The sequence below is a fragment of the Semicossyphus pulcher genome, unplaced genomic scaffold (genome assembly GCF_022749685.1).
Source record: "Semicossyphus pulcher isolate SPU_LCO1_2020_fin unplaced genomic scaffold, fSemPul1.0.p SCAF_3, whole genome shotgun sequence".
Classification (NCBI taxonomy): Eukaryota; Metazoa; Chordata; class Actinopteri; order Labriformes; family Labridae; genus Semicossyphus; species Semicossyphus pulcher.
This window is the reverse complement of record NW_027211704.1, coordinates 33,097,958-33,125,158: the sequence shown is the minus strand read 5'-3', so window position 1 is coordinate 33,125,158 and position 27,201 is coordinate 33,097,958. Positions and strand designations below refer to the sequence as shown.

The following is a 27,201-nucleotide window of genomic DNA, read 5'->3' as shown; positions in this document are numbered from 1 at the left end:
GAAGCTTGAAGTTAGCATAATACCCCCCCCTCCCATTTAAACAGTTATTGGCATCGCTAAGCTAATTAGCTTAGTTGATTTATTGCTAAAAGCATCAAATGCTAATGTTAAGGTAGGAGCCACAACAAATGGTAGCTTGTACTTGAAGGTGAATAATTATGTGGAGTCACAAGCTAGCCTAGCATAACTGTCTTAGCACCCTTAGCAGAGACGCTACTTGATAATTCAAACAAATGGCTGCTGCAGAAACAGGATGATGACTGTATGTATATTTAATCCAAAACCAATGTCTCCCATTGACTCAAAAACTCAGCCTGTCAATGAACCATGAACTGGCTTTCCATAGCTAACTAACTGAGCTCCCAAAGAGACCTGCACTGACAGCAAAAGTAAGTAATATATGCTCACCGTGTCTGTTTGTGTATGATGGAAAAATATAGTTTATTGTGTTTTAAAATGTCATCCACAAATGTGAATACTTTTATGTTTTACACAGGTAATACTTGGCACACTGGTGAGTCTGCGGTGCTGTAATGGGCGGCTGTATCTTAAAAACAACTGATGCCGACATGCTAGTCTAAATTTTATGTTACAAATTGACATATTTAATTTTCGCTGCAGCTTGGAGACACTTATGTCATAAACAATAACGAATATTGCTCTTGATATAAATTCAGAGACAAGTTAGTTTTTCTACACATCGATTTCTGTGTTTGTGTTGTGTCTAAATGTTAAAATATTCAGGATAAAAAATACTGTCAGTCTTTAATGGCACATGTGGTTCTTGTCACTTTCCCAGCTGGCATAATCTGCTCCAGAAGCAATTCTTCTTGATGGAACCTTTCCTTCTCCTCTGCTTGTACAGGATCTGTTGTCCATACTCAGTCTTTTTTATTCTGCATGTGACTAAAGGGGAATCTCAGGAGGGTTGTTCCTCCTCACCCGGGCTTTCCTGCTCTCCTGTTTCAGCTTCAGAGTGCGCAGTTTCTGCTGGCGGCGTTTCTCGCGGTACCACAGCTGCTCGCAGTACTCGTCCACGCTCAGACTGTTGGTCCCCGCCATTTGCAGGTCTTTGTAGCTCCTCAGAGGAAGCTGCTGAGGATGCTGGGGCAGCCACGAGTTCCTGTGTCCAGGCAGAAGTGCAGGTGGTGGATGATGGGCCACTGAGCGGCCAAGAAACCCAGCAACCCCGACCTGAGATTGGCCAATCTGCCCGAGGGCCACGTGGTGGTTTGGGCTGTGGTTCTGCTGGTAGCGTGTCGGGTACAGGCTGTTGTTGGGGATGATGTGAACACGGTATCGTGCCAGGACCTGGCTGTAGGAGTGCTCATGGCTGGAGCAGGTGTAGAGGCCGGTGTCAGACAGCTCCAGGCGTTGAATCAGCAACCCACGCTTCATGTGAAGGGAGCGGTTGTCATCGCTATGGGGGATCTGGGACAGGGGAAAAGGTGACAAGAACACAGACAAGAGGATGATGCTCAAGCTTTTAGTTTACTTAAGCAATATCACATGAGAGGGAGTGATGTTCTGAATATCATCACGGCTCTGATTCTGTTGTAGATAATCGCGGATAATCACAGCAGTTTCCCTCACACAGTAAGTCACCAAGTTTTAATGATATCTCTGTCCTTAAAGAAGATTTTTTTGTCATAAAGCCAAAAATCACTGTTGCTATAGTAATCAATATGTAACACTCAGACTTTTCCCTTATACTCACACAGGATGAAGGCGAGTGATATGATGTTTGCTTAGAGAACTAACCTCTCTGGTTTCTTGTGTCTGACTGAGACTTTGCTGCTGGCTCTCTGCGTGCTGCACCGTCCACCTGAGCTCAGCCTGCGGCGACCGAGGAACGCACTCCAGGAAGGTCGTGTTTCCCTCCACCCCGTACACCGACTTCACCTCCACAGAGGCTGAATCTGACGGAGCAACAGGGGAGAGAAAAAAACATGAAATTGTCTTTGTGTTGATGTGAATCTAATAAAGGAAGGGATTTAAGGAAAGCAGCAGAAATTGCAGGTGCATAGTTTGACCTCTAGAGTGCGCCCTACTTCTGCATGCAGACCAGAGGGGTCATATAAGGCATTTTACTCTTTAGTCTTTACTATGTTCTCAATATAAGGGTAGTTCAGAAATGGTAAATGATTCTATCTTGCATAAAATAAAGGATGAACGAAAAGTGATAATAGAAGAACAAATGTAAATGATGTTAAAATGAGAGCATTGAAGATATTCAAGAGGAGGAAGAAAGAAAACAGTGTACTATACTGTATACTCATTATCTTAAAGTGTAATCTCTTACGGCAGCCCTAAGCGGACATACATCCATACATTTTATGTACTCTGTTTTCTTATGATAACGATTCATTTGTGGTTGTTTTCTCGAGATCTCGACTTTTTTATAATGGCCTTAGATAGCGAGAAAACTACTGATATTACTCGTTATCACAGGAAAACTGAGTGAATAAAATGTATGGAAGCATGTCCGCTTTGGTGCTCCCGTAATTTCTAAACACAGACCTATTTTTAACGTATAGTTGAACCTTAGCTAAGTTATTGGAAAGCAAGCTGAATTACTTATACGCTAACATAACATGGATGTGGTGTTAGCTGCTTCGTATTGATAGCTGTTAAAGTAATGTGAAAAAGGTAGCCAATTTACTAAGCATGTCCCTGGTACGTTGATGAATTAGCTGTTGTTATACAATAGATGGATAACTATCAATTTGTCCAAATTAGCATGTAAGCTAGCAGTAGCTAACAAAACCACACAGAGGTAAGTTACCAGTGTTGACCCAAGCGTTTCCTTCTGTTGGTAACATTCACACTTGACCAGACAGGTGTTTTTGTGCTTTATATTGAGCTCTGTATTATGCTGCCCGTGGTGTGCTAAGGTAAGCAGCCTCCATTTCTAAGCTAATTTTAGCACTGTAGGCACTGCAGTAGAGCTGAAGAGACTCAAGGTCCAGGAGCCAGTGTACTATTAAGACTGTTATAAGCAATTCACCTGTAATAAAACTCCACCTTTAATACTCTAGATTCAATTAACTAAAACTTTAAAAAAGAAAAGATGGAGAAAATCTTGAAGCTGAATCTCTGCGTACATCCTGTCAACATCCTCATCACGTTTCTGAGTTCATAAAGGGGATTCATGAAGATTTCTTCAGGCGCTCTTCTACTGTGTTTACATTTCAACCCTGCGACGGTCCACTTAAAGATGTAATCAAGAACAGGGTGTATATGTTAGTGGAAATCCTCTGTTTTAAGTACATACTAACCACACAGGTTGTCCATTATGTAACAACAGGAAAAACTTTAAAACAGAGACAGTATATATCAGAGGGAGGAAATCCTTACCGTCCTCTGTGATCGGGCACTGACTCGAGGGGTCTCCGTACTTTACATCCTGTCTCCGCGCCCGCCTAAAACACACACACGTACACATCGTAAGAATATGTTTCCTGTGTATACTTGCAATAAAACATATAGTTCTCAAAACATGCTAAAGGTATTGATATTGTACAGTAGGTGATTGTCTGTGACTGATGTGTGTGCGTGCACTCGCAGACAGTAGACTCATCAGTTAAACAGCAGCTGACAGCAGCAGATAATGCAGTTGTCTTAAGATAAAGTCGTATGACAGCATCAAACCCTCCTCCTCTCTGTTGTTGCTGGGTGTCTGCCGGCTCCTCCGAGGTGAAAATATGAAGCTACTGCGATTATGAATGAGGAGCCCCGGAGCAAGAACAGGCTATGAAAATACAGATTGTTGTTTCAGCCAGGGTAAAGAGTGTGCTCATGTCTCCTTCTCCTTCAGGCTTGACCTTCCTCTGTTGTTTCCTCACCCTGCTCCCCCTGCCTTTCTTTGCAGTGTGTCCTTAAGACTGTTACGTATCTGAAGGTCTCTGGAGTCACTTATTTATGTTAAGTTCTTCACTAACTCTCTCTCTTTCTATCCTTTATCACCAGATCTTCTCAAACTTCTGTCAGGACCATAACAGTAGAGACATGCCTGACGTGTGGCTAAAAACAGAACCTAATTTAATCGGTACGCTAGTCTACAAACTGAAGTTTCCTTCCAACTTATTATATCATATATTTGGGTTGGAAATATGAACTAATTAAGCTTAAGCTGAGGCAGCGTCACAGCTTTGTCTGCCTCTATACAGCTTCGTCACTTGTAGGCAGAACTCAAGCTGGGTTTGGCGATCATGTGATTTTCCTGAGCCTCTTCTCGAGACCCTTAGGAAGTAGGAGAGAAGGGATCATGCTGAGGAAGTGTCACCAGCATTTCCAACAAGCGGCAACCTTGAGTGTTGAAAAATGAAGCCAATGTGGAAGTGCAAAAACTGCAGTTCCTGGAGTGTCCACTTGAGGCTCCAGCAGCCAAGAAAAACCCTTAAAGCCCCAAGTTAAACAACTTTTGTTACAGCACAATTAAACATGTTTACAGCCTGGTGAAAACAACTCATATAGCTCATTTCTCTCTTCATAAGAACTGTACAGGGGGTGAATGTATATATGTAACAGGCCTGTTATGAATATATTAAGCCTTAAATAACAGGGGCAGGGTTCCTTGAGTGACAATAAGAATCTCCTCTGTGATAAATAAGAGGGTAAGCTCATACACCTACAAAAGGAGCTCAGCGCTCACAAACCCTCTCTCCTCTTCAGCGCCACCCTCTCGCCCAAATATGCTCATTTCTGGCTCCAGAAAAACAACTTCCCGGCAGCCAAATATTGAACTCAAGGCTTCATTTACAGTCGCAAACCAATGGGTGACATCACATGGCTACGTGGCTACCCTCAACCAGTGCGCTGGCATTCTGTGTAATAGACTCTACATGCAGTGACAACACAAGTCAGAGCTTTAAGCTCCTTTTTACAAGCGGTTTAGAAACTGAGACGCTGAAGTGGCCAGCAATCATTAAGAGAACATCTTTCCGACTAGAATGAATTTGTTCAAAGGTGGGGGATTCAGTGAGCTGATCCAAATTAAATTAGGACATTTGCGCATCTAAGAAAAAACAGTCGGCTAATAATCAATAAGACTCATGATTTTAGCTTCATGGAGTGAATTATATCCCGAATGAGTCCCTTTTTTCTCGTACTACCCAGTAAAGGACTACGGATAAGGGAAGCAACACTCTGCCGGTGTACTCATGCAAACAAAGACATTTGTTTGAATGTTTTAATGTTGAAAAACCATAAATGAGTGCTTTTTGGGGCGCTGTTTGGCTCGGTCGGCGGAGCGGTTCCCCCGGTGTACAGAGGCTGCAGTCCTCGTCACACTGATCGCAGGTTCGACTCCCGGTCTGCCGATCATTTGGTGCATGTCATCCCCCACTCTCTACTCCCAACATTTCCTGTCTATCTTCAAGCTGTCCTATAAATAAAGCCAAAGGCCAAAAAAATTATCTTAAAAAAGAAAAAAAAACGTAAATGAAAAGTGCAGAAAGTTTAAAAGCTTCACTGACACACAGATACAACATAAGGAGGAGTCAGTTGAGGCAGGAAACGAGGGAAGGGCTGCAGATGGCGCCAAATCATAAAAAAACAAGACAGAACCTCTTCCTATGTCCTCTCACTGCAATAAAAGAATTAGCTTAATAATTAGCTTAGCTTAATGAATGAAATTAAAATCCTTCTGGTTACTCTAAGCTTACCTTAAGTATTGGCCACTCATAAACTAGTGTCAGCACAACAACTGAAATTGCCTTTCGTGGTGAAAAGAATTAACAGCCTAAACCTAATGCCTAGTTCCCAAAATCTAGAGGCCTCATGTCGACTTACTATCAAACAGAGTTAATGTAATACATGAGAGACACAGGGGCGTAAGTCAAAATCACAGCTGCCCCGGCGAGCGCACACTGTGGCTCTTTTAAGGACGAGTTGACGAATTGGACAGATGACTGATGATTGGAGGATGAAGGCGCAGGGCTGGAGGAAGGCGTAACTGGGGAAGGCTGGACGACAGCCGCAGTTGGGCGGTCCGGAGGCGGAGCCGAGCAGGGAATCCCTCCGTGATGCAGGTGACGTTCTAGCACAGACCTCCGGTGAGGCCCCACCACAGCCAACACAAAACAATAGGCTGGAACCCAAACCCCAGGATCATAACACTATCATGGTGACATCTGCTTTTGAGGAGGAAGCAGATGCACAAACCAAAACGGTAGCTCCTCCTGATAGCCCTCCCCCCTCCCCCTGTGCCTGTTTTTACCTCTTGCTGGTGGGGAAGTATCTGGAGCAGGTCTGTCCGTCCCAGGAGCAGTAGGGGTCTCTGGCCAGGCAGCACCCAGCACAGTCCGTCCCGTATAACTCACACCTCTGCAACCCCAGCTGGGCCACACCGAGCTCACTGGACACGTACAGTTGTTGCTGTGGAGGAGAGGGAGAAAGACTGTTTCATTACAGCTCCTTCAAATGTTACAGAAAGCTGAGGGAGATGAGAAGAGATGACAGACAGTCCGTCTCTGACGTTTAGGTGTTCGGCTCTTGAGATATTAGATGAGTTTCTCAACAAAACAATTACATTTTAAACAATTTCCCCTTTGATTTTGATGTTTCTTAGTTAGCTAGTTAATTCTTTAGACATTTTGATGCCTTTTCATTATTTTTACTTACTTTTATCTACCAGATTTTACGATTAATGTTATCTTTTTTAATGATTAAGTCATAACCACAGTTACTATGGTATTTTTGCCCATCTGATCTACTTTATATGTCTTAATGAATTGAAAAAAGCCCATAGTCTGTGTTTGTCTTTTTGAAAAACATTTTTTTGAAAAGATCTTTAAGCGCATATCATGAATTGATGTATATCTGGTGTACACAGGTCAGAAAGGTCAGAGACAGACAGGCAGACAGATGGACGTACTCGTTTGGTTGACAGCTCCATGCTCAGGATTGGAGTGGGACTCTGCAGGGAGAAAAGACAAAATGCATTACATAAAAACATACAACAGCATGTAAACATTTGGTCTGAGAGCACATATTGAAATTTATAGATGCATTGTAATGAAAAGAAGAAGAATGGTGAAGAGAGTCAGACACAACCTTTGTTTTTATCTAACAGCAACTTAATCTGACTCAATCTGCATACTGCGCTCAGCAATCCATGAAAGTGAAACAGTTCACAAGTTTATTTTAGTTTGACATTTTCTGAAAAGGTTTGTATGTTATTAAAGTTTCTCTCACTCTATATATCTATATATGCATCTATTTTTTAAACACACGTCATGTATGATCCTTTGATTTGATTGTTTAGAGTCATTTCCTGTTTTATTTTATTATTCTCTTCCCTTATATTGCTTGACTTCTGCCTCCGTGTGTTTACCCACCTTTGTAATTGTGTGCCCCGCCCTTATATTTTTCACCTGTGTCTTGTTAGTGTCACCTGTGTCTGAAACAAGCGCCTATCTTCATGAAACCTTCGTCGACCTATTCTCTTCCTGCAACCCTGTTCCTAGTGTTTCTAGATTGTCCTCATGGCTCTCGGTGTTTTTTAACCTTGTGTTCTCACCTGTTTTGATTGGATTTAAGTGTATTGTGTGTTTGTTTGCCTGAACTACAGTAAGTCCTTTGTTTTTTGCCTTTTGCCTCTTTGTTTATTAAGGCTTCTGTGAGGAACGTTTTCCTTGTGTTGATTTTGGCGCCCCCTGTGGACTGATTTTGTCCTGTACATGCTTAAGAGGTGGTTTTTAACAGAAAATCCACAATAGAACAATATTCTAATACATATGTTCACATAATGTGCAAATAAATCTGATTAGTAAATCATGAATATTTCGGTTTTTTCTACTCTGATTGAAAATGGGAAATGAGCAACAACTGCTTCTACCCTGAAGCACCAAACTTTTCAAACTGGTGTGCAGAAAGATAATGTAAGGCAGACAGGATGCTTTAAAAACCATTAGTGTTGCTCTCTAACAGAAGTGATATTTCAGGCCGGCAGAGGTTGAGGAGGAATGCCTCAGAGTTACGCCTAACACTGTGGTTGACTCTGAGGTCACAGCAGCTACTGAGATTACAAATCTAATGAGTCTCTTTCTTCCCTCAGAGGGCTAAATTACCCCACAGCTCCGTTTTTCTGGCTCACTGACTTGTTTCAGCATTTCACAAAGGGAGTAAATGACCCCTGACCGCTCTGAGCGGAGGGGTCGAAAAGGAGGAGGAGGAGATAAAGGAGACAGGGAATATGATGAAGGACAACCATTCAAGTGAGTCTTCTTTAAAACCCAGTGAGGTGCACAGCTGCCTCCTCTGGCTCAAGCTCAGCATTAAGAAATGAAATAAACACTGATGTGATTTTTATGTCTGCTGTTTTACCCCTGTCAGGTATTTGTGTCAAGCTGGTGGACATGGATTGGTTCCTGTTTTAAACTCAGTTATATGTAAACATTGTGCACCTGGTTTCCTGTTTGTTTGTGGCTGATCCACATGTTATGGTTTTCTGTCTTTCTTCCTTCCCATCGCCTGTGCTCTGTTTTATAGCTCCCTCAGTCTGAGTTCCTCCTGCAGTTTCCTTTTCTCTCACTTATTTTAAAGATTGATACAACTATTTTTAAACCAGGGCCCTCTCTTTATATGTTTTGAGGTCTAAAAGACACCTGTTGATTGCAATGTAAACCTTGGGGGCAGATGCTCCCACTCAAAGTCTTTCAATACAATAGTTTCTATTTTTTACAAATGACAGGCTCAGATTGATTTGAAATGTCTGACAACCAGTGTTGGGGGTGACGCGTTATAAAGTTATCTGTTAGAATAACATGACGGTGAAATGTAAGCTGTGTCTGGAGGAGAAGTGCTCGTCAGCTGTGAAGAGCTCGACTTCAAACGTGAAGAAGCATCTGCAGCTAAACACAGCTCCACAACACTGGTGGGACTAAGAACCTGTGTTGTATTGTTGTCATGGAAACAGCTGTGCCTAATACTGTGTGCCTCTGTCCAGTTCACTGTCAGACTGTTAGCATAATAAAGAGCTGTAAAGATTATACTGCGTCTGTCAGTCCTGTTATCAGGCTGCAGAGTTACAGATTATGGGCCGTAAACGAGGCGACGCAGAGACGGTAGAGTCGATACATTAGAAGGTAGACGTGCAGCAGGCTACACGCCGCCCTGATGATATAACACGTGTGGAACGAGTCGCAGAGGGTGTTCATTTCTGGTAGCACAAAAGTAATCTAACACATTTTCTCAGGAGGTAACGCAGCAACGTAACAAGTTACTTTTTACCCAACACTGCTGCAGCAAGATGCTGCACCAGTTGTCACTTCTTTTCCTTAAAAAACAACCAGACTCCATTTAAAAAAAAAAGTAATTTAACCTTGTAGAACACTGGAGCTGCTGAAATATAACACAAATATTGTGTTGAACCTTTTTTTCCTATATTGAGAGGACAGCTGAAGAGCGGCAGGAAATATCGAGAGAAGAGAGTGGGGAATGAGTCAAACCTTGGGCCGCTGCATCGAGGACTGTCGCCTCTGAATATGGGGCGCCTGCTCTACTGACTGACCTTAACCAGCACCCAAGTATTGTGTTGAATCTTTACTAACCGTTTACAACACAAGTCACACAATAACACAAACAACCCAACCTATCGAGGCAGCGGTAGACCAGCAACTCCCATGTTCTTAAAGGGAAATGACTGTTTTTGTCATTGGAGTCTGGTAGCTTTGAAGAGAGCCACATAGCAACTGGTTTTGTCTAAAGGTGACTGCACACAGCCCAGACAGTGCCCAACTCACCTCAGCATTCTTAAGTTGGCAGTTGCTGTTTGCAGTCTTTAGAATGTTCCGAAAACCACCCGTCACTTAACTGTCCAGACATTAGCTGACAGGACGGACTTTTGTTGCCTTCTTTTTCTTATTTAACTTTGTGCTTTATTTTACAAGGACAAAGGTCGTGCGTACTGATGTTCTGCACATGAGTATAGGCTAGTTGTCAAGGGAACGCACTCTCAGAATGTTGCGGTTTGTTGGGAAAGGACGCACATCGGACCAACTTTCCACGACTCCACCAAAGACATGTCAAACTCGAACAACTCCATCCGACAAACACAGACTGTCGGCGTACACTGTTTGTCTGGGCGGTGTGCAGCCACCTTAAAGGATTCTATAACAATCTGAGCCTGTCAGTGGCAAAACAACAACTTCTAGTGGACGTACAGTTACCCCTAAGGATAACATTGTAGCCATTACAGCCCGTCTCGAAGCTGCCAGCTTAAACAATCAACTGGAGCCATTCCAAAACTTTTTAACATATAAGTCATATACGCTCAGAATTGTGTAAAAATAGGGCCCAGGTTTAAAAATACTGGAAGTCCTCTCCTCCACATGTTCACTTCTATTTATGTGTCTTCTCCTCTGTTCTTTCTATTTCTTGACCAGCTGTATTTCTGTATTTTGGCCTTCATCTTTTTTCTTCCTCCTCCCTCTTGTCTTTCACATTAGCTTATTTTCATAGAGGACCTTGGGAAATATGTGCCCTGCTATCTGTTTTTCTGTTTAGTTGAGTAATGTTCCATTGGAAACTACATGCAAAGGCCAAGTGCAGCACATCACATGGTGCTGGGGCTGGCAGAAGGGCACGGGGAGACACCAAAAGAAGCTCTGTGATTTTAGCCATAAAAGTCCTGAGAAGCTTCATGTGTGTGTTTGTCTGTGGGACAGAAGCTTTAAGGATTTGTGGGATAATGCGCAGAAATAAACTAAAGACGTTCCAGATTGAAAGTGTTCACTGTGACTTGAAGAACAGTAGCTTCCTTATAATAACTTGATTGACAGCTGAGTCTCACCTTGAACACAGTCAGCTCCTCCAGAATGATCTCCTCAGTTTCCTCGTTGCCTTTTCTGACTGACACGGCCTTTATCACCTTCCCATCATCTGATAAAAAACAGACAAACATTTAATTATATGTCTGTAGACACATAATGTACCACACATTGTAACACACACTATTTAATCTTTTCACTAAAGAAATAAAAGAAACTTTGGTGTGTGCACTGTTTCCATAGTGACAGAGAACACATTATATTGGTAACAGTAGTAAGGGAGGAATCCAGAAACTAAATGCGCACAATGTAAGTAACCTCAGGAAGGATTTAGGCCGACTACAACTACAACAGATACCAGCTGTTACACACTGTATGTAAGCATGTGATGGACTACAACCATACACAGGAGCACAAACACACATGCACGCACACACACACGTAGAACACTATGATGCTCCCAAGGAACCTCATAAACCTCAGAGATCTCTCTGTGGGAAACCTCCTTTGTGTGTGTTTGCAGCTGTATGTGGGTACCAGAATGCTGTGTGTGTGTGTAGTGTACATGTTTCCCTGTGTGTTTATGCATGTGCGTGTCTACAGATGAGTCTGTCAAACAAGCCAACCCTACATGGACTAATGATATATGTAGATGTCTGTGGCCAGCAGAGACCTTTGCAATACTTCACTCAAGACTCAAGATAAAATCTTCTAGCTTTCTGTTTCTGCTCTCTCCAGCAGCAGGCCAGCATTTCTTCTTCTCTGAGTCTAAACCATAGCCTGTACAAAAAGATGGACGACATGACAGCTCCCTAAAAGTGAAGCCAAACCCTCTCTATCTCCCCCTGCTGACTGGCTGCAGTATAGCTCATAAAGCCTGTGAGTCAAACTGTAAATTCAAAATACACGTCAAATAAATGTTTCTCAAACATGGTTTTTGTCATTATAGTTAGTTCTTATCATGCTGATTCACATCCAAGTGTTCATTTTTCTGACAAGTTTATTTTTAATTAGTTATTTGATGCTGTCAAAATGAGGATTGACAGCTCTGTTGACAAATTCGGCTCCTGCAGCCGATCAGTTCCGTGAGAGCAGAGGCTCTCCAGTGTCCGGCCGGTTTGAGAGAGAGGAAATACAGTTTGTTTATATTCTGGTTTTATAACTGCATGACAAAATACTCCAAGCAGCAGAGAAGAAGGGATGAGGCCTGGCTGTGGAGAGTTCAAGGACAGTGTCAGAGGTTAAGTGTTTGATAAGAATCTGTAAAAACCTCATGGACTGTTGTTGTTAGACGGCCAGCCATACTAGCTCCCCTTGTTTATATGCATATTACATAGGAGTCACATGAGGTGAACGTCCTTCTCTCACGAGCGCAGTAATGTTAATGGTTGAGTGATCAGTAATCCTCCAGCTTCCTGCTTTGAATCGTTTCCTTAACGTTCAGTTTGAACTCTCTGTTTAGGTGAAACTACTCCAGCGTGGAGGCCATCAGGTTCCACATTTGAATTCTAATTAGCACGACCTTCGTGACTCTTTGGCTAATATTTAGGACCTTAAGTTAGAAGAGGTCAGGCTTCATTGCTCTGGGAACCTCAGGAAGACTAATCTGGTGCTCTGCAGGAAAAGACATCTCTACCTGACATTTTGAAACAGTCTTGTTTCCCTCGTGCCATAAAGGTCACCTGTTGTCCAAAGACTTGATAAAGTTGCTTCTCCACCTCTGCCTCAATAGGTACGTTTGTTTCTGTTATTGTGTGATATTTGTGTTTTGTATTTTTAGCTAAATTCTAACACAATATTTGTGTAACACACAAACAGATAATTAATGAGGCAGTGGTCGACAATCAGCTTCATGTTCTGGGAGCTTAAACTTCAGTTAAAACTGGTTTTGTAAACAGAGACTGGTTTCTATTACGACAGCAAAGTCACAGCTGTTTCTGGTTTAAGGATCTAATATTAAAGGTCCTACACACGGCGCCGAAAAAAATAAGAAACCTCTGCAAAAACATGTCTTTCTCTGGTTCTGCAATTTATAGGTTTGTGTTTATGTAAAGTGAACTTTTGTTTTATTGTAAACAACATTTCTCCTACTTCCACATCAAATGTTTGTCTTTAATTTGCAGAAAGTGACGACAGGTTAAGTCAACAAGTTCATGTTTAAACAACAGAATAATGTTTTAACTCAGGAAGAGTTCACTAATCAGTATCTGCTGGAATAACCTGGTTTTTAATCACAGCTCTCATGCATCTCTGCATGCTCTCCTCCAGTCTGTCACCGTGCTGCTGGGTGACGTTCGGCCGCTCTTGGAGCAGCTCGGCTTTGTTCGATGGCTTGTGGACATCAAGCTTCCTCCTGATCACAGTCAGGAGGTTTTCAATGGTTCAGATCTGGATTGAGCGGCCGTGACATGTAGAGAGAGATGCTGATTTAAGGAACGTTTGGAGTGCTCTCTTAATTCTTTCTGCAGCAAACAATGGCAAAAACAAGCACCTTAGCAGATGAACTTTGATCTGCTCATTTGCACATGAGGAATTTGTTGCAGCCATCACAGCCGTTGCGGCTCGACAAATTCTAAAGGGTTTGAACATGCTAGTCTTGTCTGTAAGAGATTCCACTTTAAACAAGACAATTGTCGGTCTGAACGAGATGTTAAATTTAATATCATCTGCTTAAACCTTTAAGAGCTGCGAAACATTTCGACAGGGACAAAATGTGGGGTTAAATAAGCAACATTAACACGTGCTTTAAGCTGCATTAGCAAGCTACAACTCAACTCAGAGCGTGACCTCTGAGTAACATGCCCACTTTTTAAAAGTATATTTTACATTAAAAATAAACCACCTTGTCACTAGCACGTAGCTGAGCACATTATCCACCCTTACTAACAACACTAAAAAATGATGATCCATCAGACGAGAAGGTGTGCCTCAGACAGGTAGATGAGTCCAGATATTCATCTTGGTATAACAAAGTGAAAATGTGAGCACTTGAAAGAGCAGAGGAGCATTTATCATGCAGGTAAATGTGCAGCTGAGGGGGGGATGAGAGATGTTGGAGAGGAATCCACTTAGAGGAGACGTATGGGGCCGAGCGAGCACCTCTGAACCCTCAGCCTGTCAGCAGCAGCTAAATTATCTCCACCATTTATCAAACACACACAACCTAACACACACACACACACACACACACACATACACGTAGAAAGACCAGACACACTGGAGAACCCATTCACCCTGTCAGTATTGCTTTGGGATAAAACAGTAAACTCTATTTTTCACCTTCAGAGCGTCTTCAAAGAGATAATTAATGAACGCACAAAGTACACAAACAACAGATGAACACATGAACCACAGTCATCTGGGATGTGATGTGAACAGTTTGGTTTAATGTGAAGCTGTGGAAAGATGCCTTAACCTTCTCTTCTTGTCAGCTGAACCTCCCTGCTGTCCTGCTCTGGTTTCTGCCTCTCATGAATTACTTTTCAACCAGAGTTACAAAACTCAAAATAATTATTTATAGGGTGATTTTTAAAATAAAACTTATCACAGATTTGAAGATATTTCCTGAATTCCTAAAAAAAAATTTAACGGTTTAACTGAAAAAAATGTTTGTGTTCATTATGTCTGGCTCAACTCTGGATGAATGTAATTTCTGGCTACCAAATAATAATTGCAAGCTTGTGATTAATGCATAAAACCTTTTCTGTTTTTATTTTGCAGTTAATTAACTAAGTGTTACATCATTCAGGTGGTTACTTGAATAATTTTAATATACAAGAGGTGAAAACTGGGGCTAAACACTCTATAAACATCAGTATCTCTTATCCTCTAAACTGCCAGCCTGAGACCTAAAACAGTGTGAGTTGTTTGTTTAACCAAAGTGAGTCGGACTTTTGGTTCCTGATATTTGTGTTTAGGGTGATCAGTGTTCGACACATCAACAGTGGCTGTGTGTCTTATTATTACTTTTCCTTTTTGTCTCAATATTTCTTTGTTGTTGTTTTTTATAGTTTAAAACTATTTTTTGCCTTTCACAGAATGTACACCTTCAGTTTTCTTCATTAGCAAGCACACTTGCAACTTCGACAGAATATCTTTCCTCATGCAGTTCACCTTTCCTTTTCTCGCCTCTTGTTTTCTCTTTAGGGCCTGTCTCCACCAACAGTATTTTTCTGTGCTGGCAGCTATTTTCTATACAAAACCAATGCAGAGGAAAGCTGTCAGCTGTTGTTTGTCGCTGCACTCACACTGCTCTCAGTTGAAAATAGTTAAGCTTTTGGAACACCGCAGCGTTTGTCCATGTCACTTCTCCCGCACCGACCAATCATCATTAAGAAGGGGCGGGACTTCTTCTTCTCATCAACTTTGTCGGTGGAGGAGAAGCTAATCCTTTTGTTTTTTCAAATTTCCAGGTGTAGAGCTGCTCCTATCGCGATGATTCCTTTCCATTGTTTTTATGTTTTCTTTGTAAAATTTCCTTGAATAAAATCAAATATTAAGCAAGCAGAGCAATAACAGCTTTTGTAACCTAGCAACAGTACACGCCAGTGAGAGGCGCTCCGAAAATGAGGTTGTGAGCGCTGCCTGCACAAAAAACGCTGTTAGTGGACACAGGCCCTTAATCTCCAACCCCTCCCCTTCCTCACCTGTGCCCAAGTGCAAGACGTCATAAGTTCCATCCTCGGCGTCCACCCTGTCCACTACCACCTTCTTCAACATGTAGGACGCGTTGACCTGGGTTAGGATGGGTCTGCCGCCCACAGGCAGGACGGGATCCCACATCAGCTGGTGCTGCCGCATGAAGCTCACCACCTCGTCTGGGAAGTCCTTGGTGGACTTGTGGAGAGCGTCGTAGGTCTCACTGGGACACTGTGGGACAGAGAGTCAGAGAGATATTATGAGAAAAAAGGCAATGAGCAGGTTGGGCCCTTTGAGCGATGAAAGGAATCGTTGATTTTTGAAGGGCGTACTAATGTTAGTCAGCGATCAGAGGTTGTGACCACCTCATCTCTGTGACTGTTTCACTTTGCCTTTAATCATTCAGCCTGCCCCAAACCTGTCCCCCCGCCCTCCACACACACATGCACAAACACTGACGTGGCTGACCTCTTCTGCAATCAACCACATGATGCAGAACCGCTGCTCAGAGGGGTGAATTCCCCTGCAGGGAGAATGAAATAACACCTGACACACTCAAACACTAAAACCTCCGCCTTCCTGACAAGTTGAGGTTTCCCAGAGGAGTTCACTGCTGAGGTGTTAAATCACCCGGGTTTAACCCTCTCACAGCTTCATCAGCTTGTTTTCATTACGAGGGTTATGAGTGTTTGGAGTCTGATCTCACAGGAAACTCTTAGTTATTCACACAAATAGAAATACCCTCCTGTCATCACTTTATTTACAGAGAACCATGATACCTTTAATAAGCAAGTGGCCAACACCTTACCCCTCAATTTTAAGGATCAGTTCACCTAAAGCACAAAAAGAACCTGTCACTCGGTAAGGAAACCAGCTAGCTACCAAAGACAAAACGTATTAGTATTGTCAGAACAATAAGTCTGTTAAATCTTAAATATGTAACACCTACTTATTTTCATGTTTTTTTCCAGGTTGTTACGCCTCTTTGACATCTGATAAAGACTCAAAAAGTACCCTCTGGAATCTGCATTAAATTAACCTTTAGCATCTTTTTATGACACTCTTTCGTGTCTTGTTAGAGGTACACTTTAAAAGGTAGCCAATAGTGTAACTTTAAGCATCTTTTTTAAAATGGTGATTGTTTTGAGATTCCCTTACATGTCTGTTTAATGGTTGCCTTTAGTATCTGTTTTAAGATACCCTTAAGCTTGTGTTTTAAGGTACCCTTTTCCATCTGTTTCAAGGTAGTCTAAAGCATCTATGGCGTCTTTTTAAGGTACTCTTAAGCATCTGTTACGGGACATCTTGGGAGTCTGTTATAAGGTTCCCTTTGGCCACAGTTGTACCCTGTAGCTTTCTTTCTAAAGTTTCCATTACTATCTACTATATACCTAAGGTAGGCCATAGCGTCTGTGTTATGGTACCCTGTGGTGTGTGTTATTAGGTACCCTTTAATTACTCTTTAAGGTGTTTGTCCCGTTTTAGGATCCTCTCTTGCTTGTGTTTTAAAGGGTCCTTGACCATCTGTTTTAAGGTAGCCTAAAGCATCTATAGATTATTTTAAAGGTACTCTTAAGCGTCTGTTTTTAAGGACCCCTTGGATACCGATATAAGGTCATTTTTAGCTACAGTTGTACCCTTCAGCTCAATTTCTAAAGTCTCATTTTGTCAGACAGGCCATAGGATCCATTTAGTGGTACCCTAAGTGTGTTTTAAGGTACCCTTTAATTACTTTATAAGGTATTTACTGCTGTTTAAAGATGCCCTCTAGCTTGTGTTTGAAGGTAGCCTAAAGCATCTATAGCATCTTTTAAAGATAGTCTTTAGCATCGGTTTTATGGTACCCCTTAGAGTCTGTGATAAGGTCCACTTTGGCTACTGTTGCACCCTTTAGCTTTCTTTTTACCGTCTCTTTTAAGGTAGGTCATAGCGCCCGTTTTATGCTACCCTTTAGTGTGTGTTTTCAGTCATCTTCAATGACTATTAAGGTATCTTTCGCTTATACAGTATATGATACCCTTAAGCTGTTATTTTCTGCCTCTTTCTGCCAGAAAACATTTCTAACACATGGTTTACATTTTGACTTTCAAGCTCTTTGTTAGACTGAGGCACCAAAAGTAATTGATTAGATAACTCAACAATGATTTTTGGTTCACATAGGACAAAAACCTTGGTCTTTTGGGTAAAAGTCCTGTGTTACAACCTGACTCCCCACACGCAGGATAGCTAAAGCATGTACTTACAGTTCCAGGTCTGGGGTAGGGGATGCGGCCCTTGTACTCCACCCAGCGATAGTCAGGACCTTCTTTATGGGCAAACGGTCCATTGAAAGCCGCTCGTATAGACGCCATTGTGAACTCACACACTGCTGAACCACGAAATATGGAGCTGCAGGAGAAAGAGAGAAATTTTATGATGCTGGTCGAGGTTGAAAAGTGCAGAAGGAAAAGAAGAGGGCTTGAGGGAGGAAGAGACAAATAAAAGCAAAGGAGGCAAGAGTAAAGTTTCTCCACAATGTTCAGTATTCTGTTCATGTTGTACAGTGATGCTGTTCTCAAAAACAAGACAGAATGGGAGTGAAAGACACGAAAAGGTTGAAGGGTGAGAAGTTTGTCAGGTGAACAGGACAGGAAGGAGGGATAATATGGAAGGGAAGGAAGGAAGGAGGGATGGGAGGACAGAAGAGAAGACAGAGGTGGGTTTGCCTTGTTGCATCAGGGCTATAATAACACAACCAGCTGGGCCTCTTCACCTTTAGCCCTGACAGCCACCCTCACCTGACCTCTGACCCTCCATCCCGCTGGGCGTGCACGTGCCGGCCCTGCTATTAGTGTGCATGTTGGACAGGAGCCTTCCAGTGGCCTTTCTCAAACTTCACATCCTTCTTTGAGTCATAAAAAGTTAACTTTTTACCTTTTTTAAGACTTGACGATGCAATCAAACTAACTAACTAATAAGTTTGAATTAATTTATTAATTACGATCAAATTTAGATTAATAATGGCAGGTTGGTCTTAAAGTTTGTCATGTTTTGTTCTTATTCAGTCCAAAAACTTTATTAATCCCAAAAGGGGGAATTGAAAATTAAGATTATTGAATAATTATTATTAATTTATGTTATTTAAATAAGCAAATTAAATTGGTAATATTGTTATGCATTAACCAAACGTTATGCTAGCAGGACCTGACAATTAAACTAGGTAAAAAAATACAGTTTGGGGGCACCGGTTTAGCGCAGCGTTGAAATCGCGTGTCTCATATACAGAGGCTACAGTCGTTGATGCAGCGGCCCCGGGGACGACTCCCACCCTTGGCCCCTTGCCGCGTATCATCCCCACTCTCTCTTCCCCTGTTTCCGACACTATCCCCTGACCTCTCTCTAAAGACATAAAAGGCCTAAAAAATAGATTTAAAAAAAGATACAGGTGCAACAATTACTCAGCGAAATGAAAACACAATGAACAGGTTTATACCAGACTGCTCCTAAGGGTTTAATCCTTGGTTCTTCAACCCAAGCTGGGAATTATTGTTTTGCTAAACTATAAGTTGCATTGATTAAAGTGTAAAAATATACATATATATATACATTTTTAATAGGTACAGAGAGGGGGAAAAGTTGTGATATCAAGTTTTTTCTTTGTCTTTTCTTTGCTATTGACGCTGGGTGTTCATTTTTATCGTTATTTATGTTTAATTAATGATCTATTTATTTAACATCTTCAATATAAAGATATCAATCAATAAATCAATCAATTGTTTTCAATCAAAAGGTTTTTTATCATGAGTGGCTTCTGCAAAGTATGCATACTGGTATGATTGTTTTCTCACCTGGATGTACTGAAGACGCCATAGATGGTCGGGTTTTGAGGGTCCTTAGTCTCCAGAACAAAGATGTCCTCTAGAAAAACACAGTGAAAGCTTTATATTTCAATATCAATATCAGGTCTGTGTCTAAGTTACACACTTATAAGCCATTTTTTCTTCAGTAGTTTTTAGTTTTTTACAATGTTATCATTAGCGTGGAGTAGACACTGTCAAACCATCATAAAACAGAGCCATAATAACAGGAAGTACATGGCATTCATTCTACATTGTTGCACATGCATGCATTACTTTAGAAAACTTAGCACAGAATAAAAATAACTTGTCACAAGTAGAGCACAAAGAATTATTCAAACAGAGTTTATAGCTCAGTCAATTGTGCATTGTTTCAAGGGGACTGTGGAGAAGAAGGGACGACAGGGGAAAGGAAAGGAGGGGACGGTTCTTGTTCATAAAACGTTGCACTTCTTTCAATGTTCAGGCAGAGGAAGATAAAGTTAGAAAGCATTAGGGAGGACATCTGGGACATTTAATCAGTGAAGGTCTATGAGTTAAATAAAGGGTGTGAAGAGGGCGCAAAAAAGGAAGGAAAAGGAGGGAGCGGGACGAGTATTACCTAGCTCATCAAACTGTGTGTCAACTCCAGACGGACCGGGGACAGAACAGACCAGCCTGGCTTTGAGGAAGGTGGTCCAACGGTTGATCAGACTCCTCTTCCCTCCTACGTCATTCTGGATGGATGAGAGAAATAAGATGGTTTAAAAGATAGAGATGGGTGGAGTACAATGAGACAGAGGACAACTTCGCTTGACTACAGGGTCCTGCAACACCATATATGGGTTTATTATAATAACTTGCTTGCTTGTAGGCCACATAATACCTTAGTCATAAATAAATTGTATTTATCGCTTTCTCATTGACATGTTAATCGTCTGCAAAGCCTTGAAAAATGTCAATATTAATCATTTTAAATAAATCAAATAAGGCGCTGTTTTACTTGTGCTATTATTTTTTTATTAATAATGTTGAATTCTTAGCTAGCTGACTGTCATTAGTTAGCGTACTGTCTTGAAAACATGTTCTTTCATGTTCTGTTCTTTCAGATAGTTATAGCTAACAGTTTAAAATTAAGAAGCTATTGGTTACATTTATATTATTCTACACTAGGCTCAATTCTCAGGCTTGCTAATTAGCTAGCATAATGTCAGCTTCTTAGCTATCTAAAAAATTGTCACAAGTTAGCTCATTCTTATAATCTTTTTCTACACGTTCATTTTCTTTCCTCAATGGCAAACATAAAATAGCTAACATTACCTTTATAATCAAGAAGATTTTAATTGTATTCATTTGCTGTTTCTGGCAAAATGTTCTGTCTTGCTAGCATCAAGCTAGCGTTACGTCTGCTTCCTACTTAGCTAACAACTGTCAGTAGTTTGCTTATGTTTACTAACTTTTTTAAACATTACCTTATTAGCAAATAATAGCTAATATTTTTTTCACATGTTTAACAATTGCTGCTTTGCTCAATTCTGGAACCTATTAATTTGCTAGCTATATGTTGATAATGTAGTGAACAAATAACTGTCATTAGTTAGCTAATTTTTAAGGTTGTTTTTCAAACATTAACTATATACACTCATTAGTAAAACAGATTTGTATTAGCTAACATTACCTCAACAATTTAGCGGCTATTGGTTTTATTTTTAACATTTACTGCTTGAGTGATTCTCCAGCTAATTTGGTAGCATAAAGTCAGCGTCTCAGCTAGCTAACCACTTTCATTAGTTAGCTTAGGTTTACTGTGTTCTTTTTTATCTTAAATGTCTTTACTTGTCCTCAAACAGATATAATAATAGTTGAATAGAAGGATCACAGTCCCTTTTTTGTACTAATTTAAAGTTATATAATTCAACCATTGAATACCAAAAGGTAAAGATTGGCACACACACAGATCTTCAGGACATAGTTGACTTGCCCTGTCAAACAAAAGGCTAATGTTTCAGCCTAGTTCTCTGATGAAGGCGACGAGGCCAGAGTGTGTCGAAATATAATCAAAGCTAGTATCACCTTTCAGTGAAGTGGTTATTGGTTAACTATTTTTAACTTTAATTTAAGTTGCGTAGCGAAAATCTCTAGCTTGCAAATTAGCCCTATTAGGTTAGGTTGAAATACCTGACTCTTCGTGAAACAACCTTCGATGGAGCACATTAACATGCCACATGAACAACATGGTAAACACATTAAAAAAACTAAACCGCTATTCAAACATAGTATACTCTCAAGGAAAACAATAACTTGCCACCCTTAGCATATTCTTTCTGACGTTATGATACCTAGATTTGAACATATCAAGACGTGTATAGAGCACACCACAAACACATTTACCTTGCAGACTCGAGCCACGCGGCTGTACACCCTCTTGTCCCACTGTCCGGCCTCCACCGCCCTCTCCTTGAAGAAGAAGTACACTTTGTCGTCGTCCGGACTGTGAGTGTCGGGGATGGAGAAGGAGCCCACAAACTCTGGTTCTGAGAGGGAGAGGTATTATAAAAAATAAACTTTGATGGATTTCGAGTCAACGTAGTGGACAAAGGTGCATCATGTTGAAATAATTCAATGCTGGACTGAGGTGAAACATTAACTCTTGAATTGGACTGAAGCTTCTCACCATTGAGCCAGTTTTGATCATAAGCTTCAGTCCGGATGTAATGTTGACTGCTGCCTTGGACGGATGTTCGGAAGATCGCTGCATTGGCTCCCATGAAATCAACGGAGGTACCGGAATACAGTTCACCATCTAGAAGGAAAAAAAGAACAGACAACATACTTTGTGAATTCGTTCTCACTATTAAAAACAATAACTTCTTGCAGACAATCACAATGTTTGCATTGAACAGAACAATAAATCTTTTTGTGGGATATATATATATATTCCTACAGGGAGTCATTTCATTAGTCGGCCAAAGCAGAGAGTGTTGCAATATTCACAGCACAATGGTCGGATTTATTCCCTGCATTATTCCTCACAATGGTCCACAGTAAAGCAGTCAGTTGTACAAGGTGATTAATGAAAATGAACGCACATTTTTCTCTCTTTTCCTCCTTCACTGTTTTCACACCATGAAGAAAAATCACTGTAAATATGGAGGGATCCCAGAACCCACTCATTTATAAGGTGATGCTCTATTTGTCAAAAACATCATCTCCTACACAGGTAACACATGTTTGTACTGCCTCTGTCACGATGATAAATTGATTCCAAAGAACTTGTTAATAAATGTATGGTGTTATGTTTAGCCCATTTTTATACTAAATGTATTAATGTTAAACTTCTCCTGTGTACATTTATGCCTATTTTCCTCTTTTTAAAGCTAAAACGACAACATCTTTGTTTGATTATATTTTTGCATCCAATATAACATCCCACAACACAGATCATATTGCCTCTGAGACATTTAAACACATCCAATTACAGCACATACAGTGCAGCATGTTCCCTGAAAGCAGCTCCACAGCTCTTATTAACTTGTACAGTGACTGAACAGCAGACTTTTCTCATTAAACTCTGAGTCCAAGAAAACAACAGTGAGGCTGTAAAGGCTGTAAACATCATAGAAACATGTAGCTACACGATATCTTAACTTATACGTACACAGATTTCAGAGCTTTTCTGTGGGAGCTGACAGCCAACCGTCCTGCACATCAAGTTATGATTACTTCATATTAAAAGTCTAATGTGTCATAAATCACACTCAATAACTCAAAACCCCCTTTCTCCATAGTAATGTTTTCTTTCCCACAAAAGTTGAATGCTACGAGCAAATGTTTTGTCATTTATGTTTAAAATAATACCGAAACAATTAATCGAGGATTCATTTTCTGCTGGTATCAGAGGGCTCAGTTCTGTTTGCTGATGAAAATAATATACAGGAGAAAGAATTTTACAGTTATCTTATTTCAACCATGGCTATGTTTTTATGTCTACAGTTACTTTGGAAGAATACTATATTGATTTGAACAGGAAAACATACTTTACATCCATGTTGCAATTGCGATGTCACTGTCTGAATCCCCTCTTTAATGCTGAATACGCCTCCTCACTATTTTCAAAATATGACTTGTGATCTTGTGAGCTTTTTAAACATGTTTTTTTTTTGTTCTGTCCCTTTAATGACACTTTGCAACACAGTTTGTTTGAAGGTATTTCACCCCAAAACACAAACTAAATCAGAATAACAAGTACCACAATATGTTTATTAGTTAGTTCTGCCAATAACAAATGGACAAACTAAACCACTGCTAACTTGTAGCCTACATAATTTACCACTTTCATGAATAAAAACACTTCCTTAGACATCTTTAACTGTTAAACTTAAATGTTCTGACTTGACTTCTAAGCTAGCTGACAGGCATTAGTTAGCTTGTGTTTACTGTCTTAAAAACTAAAACTAAAATACTTCCTTTATTCACCAGCAGAGAGAATAGTTAATGGTAACCGTTACGAATTAAGCAGCTATTGTTTATTTATATTACTCAATACTAGGCTCAATTCTTAGGCTTGCTAATAAGCTAGGATAATGTCAGCTAACTAGCTAACAATTGTTATTAGTTCGCTTATTTTAACAGTATTTTTGTACACATGTATTTTCTTTCCTCCATGGCAAACATACTGTATAATAATAGCAAACATTACCTTTAAAATCAAGCAGATTTTAGTTGTAATCTGATGTTTTTGGCTAAATTCCATGTCTTGCTAATAAACTAGCATGAGGTCTGTTTCTTACCTAGCTAACAACTGTCATTAGTTTTATTACCTTCTTATTAGCAAACAATGGCTAACATTATTTTTACAGTCAAGCTTGATATTAGCTAGCAAAATGTTAATATTTAAGCAAGCAAACAGTTAGCTAATTTTTAAGGTTGTTTTCCAAACATTAACTGTACTCATTAGCAAACAGATTTATGTTAGCTTACATTACCTCAACAATTAAGGGGCTCTATGTTTTATTTTTAACATTTGGTGCTTGGTAAAAATCTCCTCCTTGCTAAGTAGCTAGCATAAAGTCAGCGTCTCAGCTAGCTAACTACTTTCACCTCAAACCACTAATACTTGTACACAAATTGCAACTTCCATGGATAAAAAGATCCTTAGATCTTCACATCTCCAGTTAAGATTTGTGAGTTTGCTGTCATCTCCCTAGCTGCTAACACTGGCAAAACTATCAGATTTAAAAATCTAAGTTTGAAATCTTAAAGCAGACTTTATGGGGGATCTACGGCGCATGAAGTTGATGTGTTTTATGTCTGTAGTGCCGCATAGGGCAGCAGCTGACGTCAGCATGTCAAATAAGTGAGGGGACCACACACACCACAGCTGAGCACACGATCTGCTGCGAGGAACGAGACAGAGGAGGGATTGTACGCTGCAGAACATTAGTGTCACCAGAAATATGAATATGGCTGTTAGAGAACGACACACAGTGATTTAATATATCCTCTTGTGTTTATGTGAGTGTGTGTGTGTGTGTGTGTGTGTGTGTGAGTGTGCATGTGTGAGTTTGTGTGGGTGGACTGGATGAGACCTACCAGTCAGTCTAGCAGTGAAAGGCTCCCTCGGACTGTAGGGACATTTTCCTCTGCCGGACTCCACTTCATGAGACAGCATGAACTCCGTCTCCTAAAGAGAAGAGAAATCGAGATTGAGTGACATACAGAGAGAGAGAGAGAGAGAGAGAGAGAGAGAGAGAGAGAGAGAGACCACACACAGACAGAAAATGACTCATAAACAGAAGGCCAAAGAAGAAACTGACCCTCTGTTTGAACCTTTCTGACAGATTCCTTCATGTATAATTGTTTATTGTCTCTGCACAGTGGACGCTCCACAAAGAGGGATTGATTTATTCTAAAGGACACTGAAGTTCGAGATGTCTGCAGAACTCTCTGTGATCAATCCTCGCTGTAGGTGCATTTGAAATATCTGCATTTCTTCTGCAAAGGCTGATGCACAGCTTCAGTTTGTAGCAGAAAAGTGCATTAAAGGAAATATCTAAAGGCAAGAGAATAGAGCTCTCTGTCCTTACTTGCAACACCTTCATCAGACAAAGCTCTACCTGAGTTTAAGCTTTACCTAATGATGGTCAATTTATTGCAGGTAAAAGGACACATTGCAGGAGTTCTCTCTTCTTTTACCTTTACATCTGGATTTTGTCAAAACATTTCTGTTTTAACAGAAATCCACAGGAATAAGATAAAATGCTCTACGATTGAGCATGTGTAAACTCAGGTTGTGGTATTATCAAAAGTATAAATGAACATATTCGTGCTCTGTTACCTCTGTGTTGTGTCCTATCTGCAGGTATGTGCACTGTGGATAGAAGGCACCAGTTCCACAAGCGTAGACGTGGGTCTTGTTAAAAGGCTGCAGCAGTCTCACAAAGTTTGCACACTCTGTCTGTAAGTAGAGTAAAACACAATAAATAAAACATTTTGTTTTAATGTGCTATTTTTACATTACTTCATCATGAAACAGAAATAATGCAGAAACACAGTCATGTTTCTTTGTTAGACGAGAGGTTCAGCACCACTTTCATGTTTGTACAGTATAAAGCTACTTCCTACAGCCTAACTTAGCTTGAGGAAAAACGGAAAAGAAGGGTAAACCGATATCCTGGCTCAGCCCAACAAAGGCAACATGATTCTTCATGGATTACGTGCAGAACTAAGTCTTGACAAGTGAACACTTCAGGCGAATATGGGGAGCAGCCAAGAAATAGTCATGGACCATATCCCCCTCTTAAAACGTTTTACATTTTTACTATGGATTACACACAAGATATAACATGTTAAACTTTGCACAAAGACAGGCTAGCTGGTTTGCCTCTGTTTCCAATCTTAATGCTAAGCTAAGCTAGCTGTATCTTCATTCTCAGTAAACAGACATGCATGTGGTATCAGTCATCTAACTCCAAGCAAAAAGGAATATAAGTGCATTTCCTCATTTTCCTTCATGGAAGATGAAAACAAAGGTTAACAGCCTGCATACAAATGTTGTGGGTACAATATGAACAATCGTGAACAAAACAGGAAAGGAAAATGTTTTATATTTTGCTTCTACGATCCTGATTTAAAGGCTCTTACCTCCAGATTTCTCCCCGTCATCTGGCAGTGCTTCACATTTTCTCTGGCAGCGGGCCAGTGGATCTGATAGGCAGATAAAACATAGAAGAAAAAGGTTAATTGTGTGTTTGATTGCTTAACTGTATTTTATTGGAAGATTTACTACAAGTACAGCAAACAGTGATGAGCTCCAATCAGCTGTGTGATCTATCGCCTCACCGTGCTGGTAGGTGAGTCCAAGCTGTCGGGCCTCAGCAGGTAGATGTGGTCTTTTCCTCCGACCAACAGCCATCCCTGATCCTCGTCCAATAGCAGGACCTGGTATCCTCCGCTGACTCCGCCCTCCCAGAAGATGGCTGAACTGTTCTTCAGATCTGAGAGGAAAAGAGACGAGACATAAGTCGAACAGAAAAAGAATCGGCATTTATTTGCTTCAGTCTGTGCAGTAGAGATCGGCTGGTGGAGCCGTGGTATTGATGTCCAATCCCATCCTCTACCCAAAACACACATCGAACTTACAGATAAAACAGCAGAGACGGCACGTCGGCGTGTTTAACAGCAGAACAGCTTCTTGTGTTGGTCTGAAGCAGATATTCACACTTATGGAAAGTTCAATGACTGTGGATTTAGTGTTAGTTAAGTCTCCTCTCGCCGTTCCTCCTCTACTCTGCTACTTGGGAACAGAACAGCTGTCAATCATGAGGCCACACCCCCTTTTTACAGCATCAAATAACTTTTTAAAAGTAAACTTGTCAGAAAAATGAACACTTGGATGTAAATCAGCATGATAAGAGCTAACTATAATGACAGAAACCATGTTTGAGAAAAATGTATTTGACGTGTATTTTGATTTT

General features: G+C 40.7%; 1 protein-coding gene across 1 annotated transcript; it reads right to left on the bottom strand.

The window, feature by feature from the left end:
• Positions 1 to 724: 724 nt before the first annotated feature.
• Positions 725 to 26,575, bottom strand: LOC138605339 (semaphorin-3D). The gene is made up of 16 exons (XM_069677518.1): positions 26,567 to 26,575; positions 26,369 to 26,431; positions 25,563 to 25,682; positions 24,818 to 24,908; positions 21,900 to 22,028; positions 21,617 to 21,759; positions 19,848 to 19,962; positions 19,238 to 19,307; positions 17,654 to 17,798; positions 15,419 to 15,641; positions 10,796 to 10,884; positions 6,878 to 6,919; positions 6,221 to 6,378; positions 3,358 to 3,422; positions 1,762 to 1,919; positions 725 to 1,431 (listed from the first exon to the last, which is right to left on the bottom strand). The coding sequence occupies exons 2-16, from the start codon at positions 26,387 to 26,389 to the stop codon at positions 907 to 909; spliced, it is 2,094 nt and encodes a 697-aa protein (XP_069533619.1). The 5' UTR covers positions 26,390 to 26,431; positions 26,567 to 26,575; the 3' UTR covers positions 725 to 906.
• Between the last annotated feature and the right edge of the window lie 626 nt (positions 26,576 to 27,201).

Excerpts from the sequence above, each read along its gene's own strand:
- LOC138605339 (XM_069677518.1), bottom strand. The coding sequence starts at position 26,389 with ATGACGGGGAGAAATCTGGAG. Across the intron at positions 10,885-15,418 it reads CGTCTTGCACTTGGGCACAG|ATGATGGGAAGGTGATAAAG; the intron begins GTGAGGAAGGGG and ends GTTTTTTATCAG. Across the intron at positions 3,423-6,220 it reads TACTTCCCCACCAGCAAGAG|GCGGGCGCGGAGACAGGATG; the intron begins GTAAAAACAGGC and ends TGTGTGTTTTAG.